This window comes from Rhincodon typus, chromosome 48 (genome assembly GCF_021869965.1).
Source record: "Rhincodon typus isolate 14 chromosome 48, sRhiTyp1.1, whole genome shotgun sequence".
In the NCBI taxonomy this organism is placed as follows: domain Eukaryota; kingdom Metazoa; phylum Chordata; class Chondrichthyes; order Orectolobiformes; family Rhincodontidae; genus Rhincodon; species Rhincodon typus.
Genome location: NC_063379.1, coordinates 1,681,405 through 1,682,071, shown reverse-complemented (window position 1 = coordinate 1,682,071; position 667 = coordinate 1,681,405). Strand labels below are relative to the sequence as shown.

Genomic DNA, 667 nt, shown 5'->3' with positions numbered 1-667 from the left:
GGGTGATAGACTCTCCCACTGGGTGATGGACTCTCCCACTGGGTGATGGACTCTGATCTTGAACCTTGCACAGACCTTGTGCAGATCCTGGTCGAGAACGTTGAGGAGTGTCGCTTCATTCTCCTCGAGCAGTCTGATCAGGGACTGTAACTGACTGATGCGAAATTCCACAGAATGGCTCTTCCCGCACGCAAAGGCATTGCGTAGCCTCAACAGGGATTCAGCAAAACTTGTCATTGCAGAGAGACACTGGTGAACAAACAGAGAACAACCCGTCAGAAGAACAGCTTGCTTCAAGGGAACAGCCTTCACATGTTGAATGATAGATCAGGACAACACAACAAGTGGTTACACAGCCCATTGTGTCTGCACCAGCCTATCCATGAATTGGTCACCCTTCTATGCCCCACTGGCACTTCCTGTCAATTCCTGCTCCTGTACAGACTGTGTGTGCGTGTGTGTGTCTGTGTGTCTGTGTGTGAGTGTGTGTGTGTCTGTGTGTCTGTGTGTAGGTGTGAGTGTGTGTGTCTGTGTGTGAGTGAGTGTGTGTGAGAGTGTGTGTGTGTGAGTGAGTGTGTGTGTGTGTGTGTGAGTGTGTGCGTGTGTGTGTGTGTTGGAGTGAATGTGTGTCTGTGTGTGAGTGAGTGTGTGTGAGTGTGTGTGTGTG

At 50.4% G+C, this 667-nt stretch overlaps 1 protein-coding gene across 1 annotated transcript in view; it reads right to left on the bottom strand.

Annotated features, from left to right (window-relative positions):
• LOC109926545 (aldehyde dehydrogenase family 3 member B3-like) overlaps positions 1-237 on the bottom strand; it is a 14,473-nt gene extending 14,236 nt beyond the window's left edge. Inside the window, exon 1 of the mRNA XM_048620743.1 lies at positions 76-237. Within this exon, the coding sequence (XP_048476700.1) occupies positions 76-237 (162 nt within the window). The remainder of the gene's footprint in view (positions 1-75) is intronic.
• Positions 238-667: the final 430 nt, after the last annotated feature.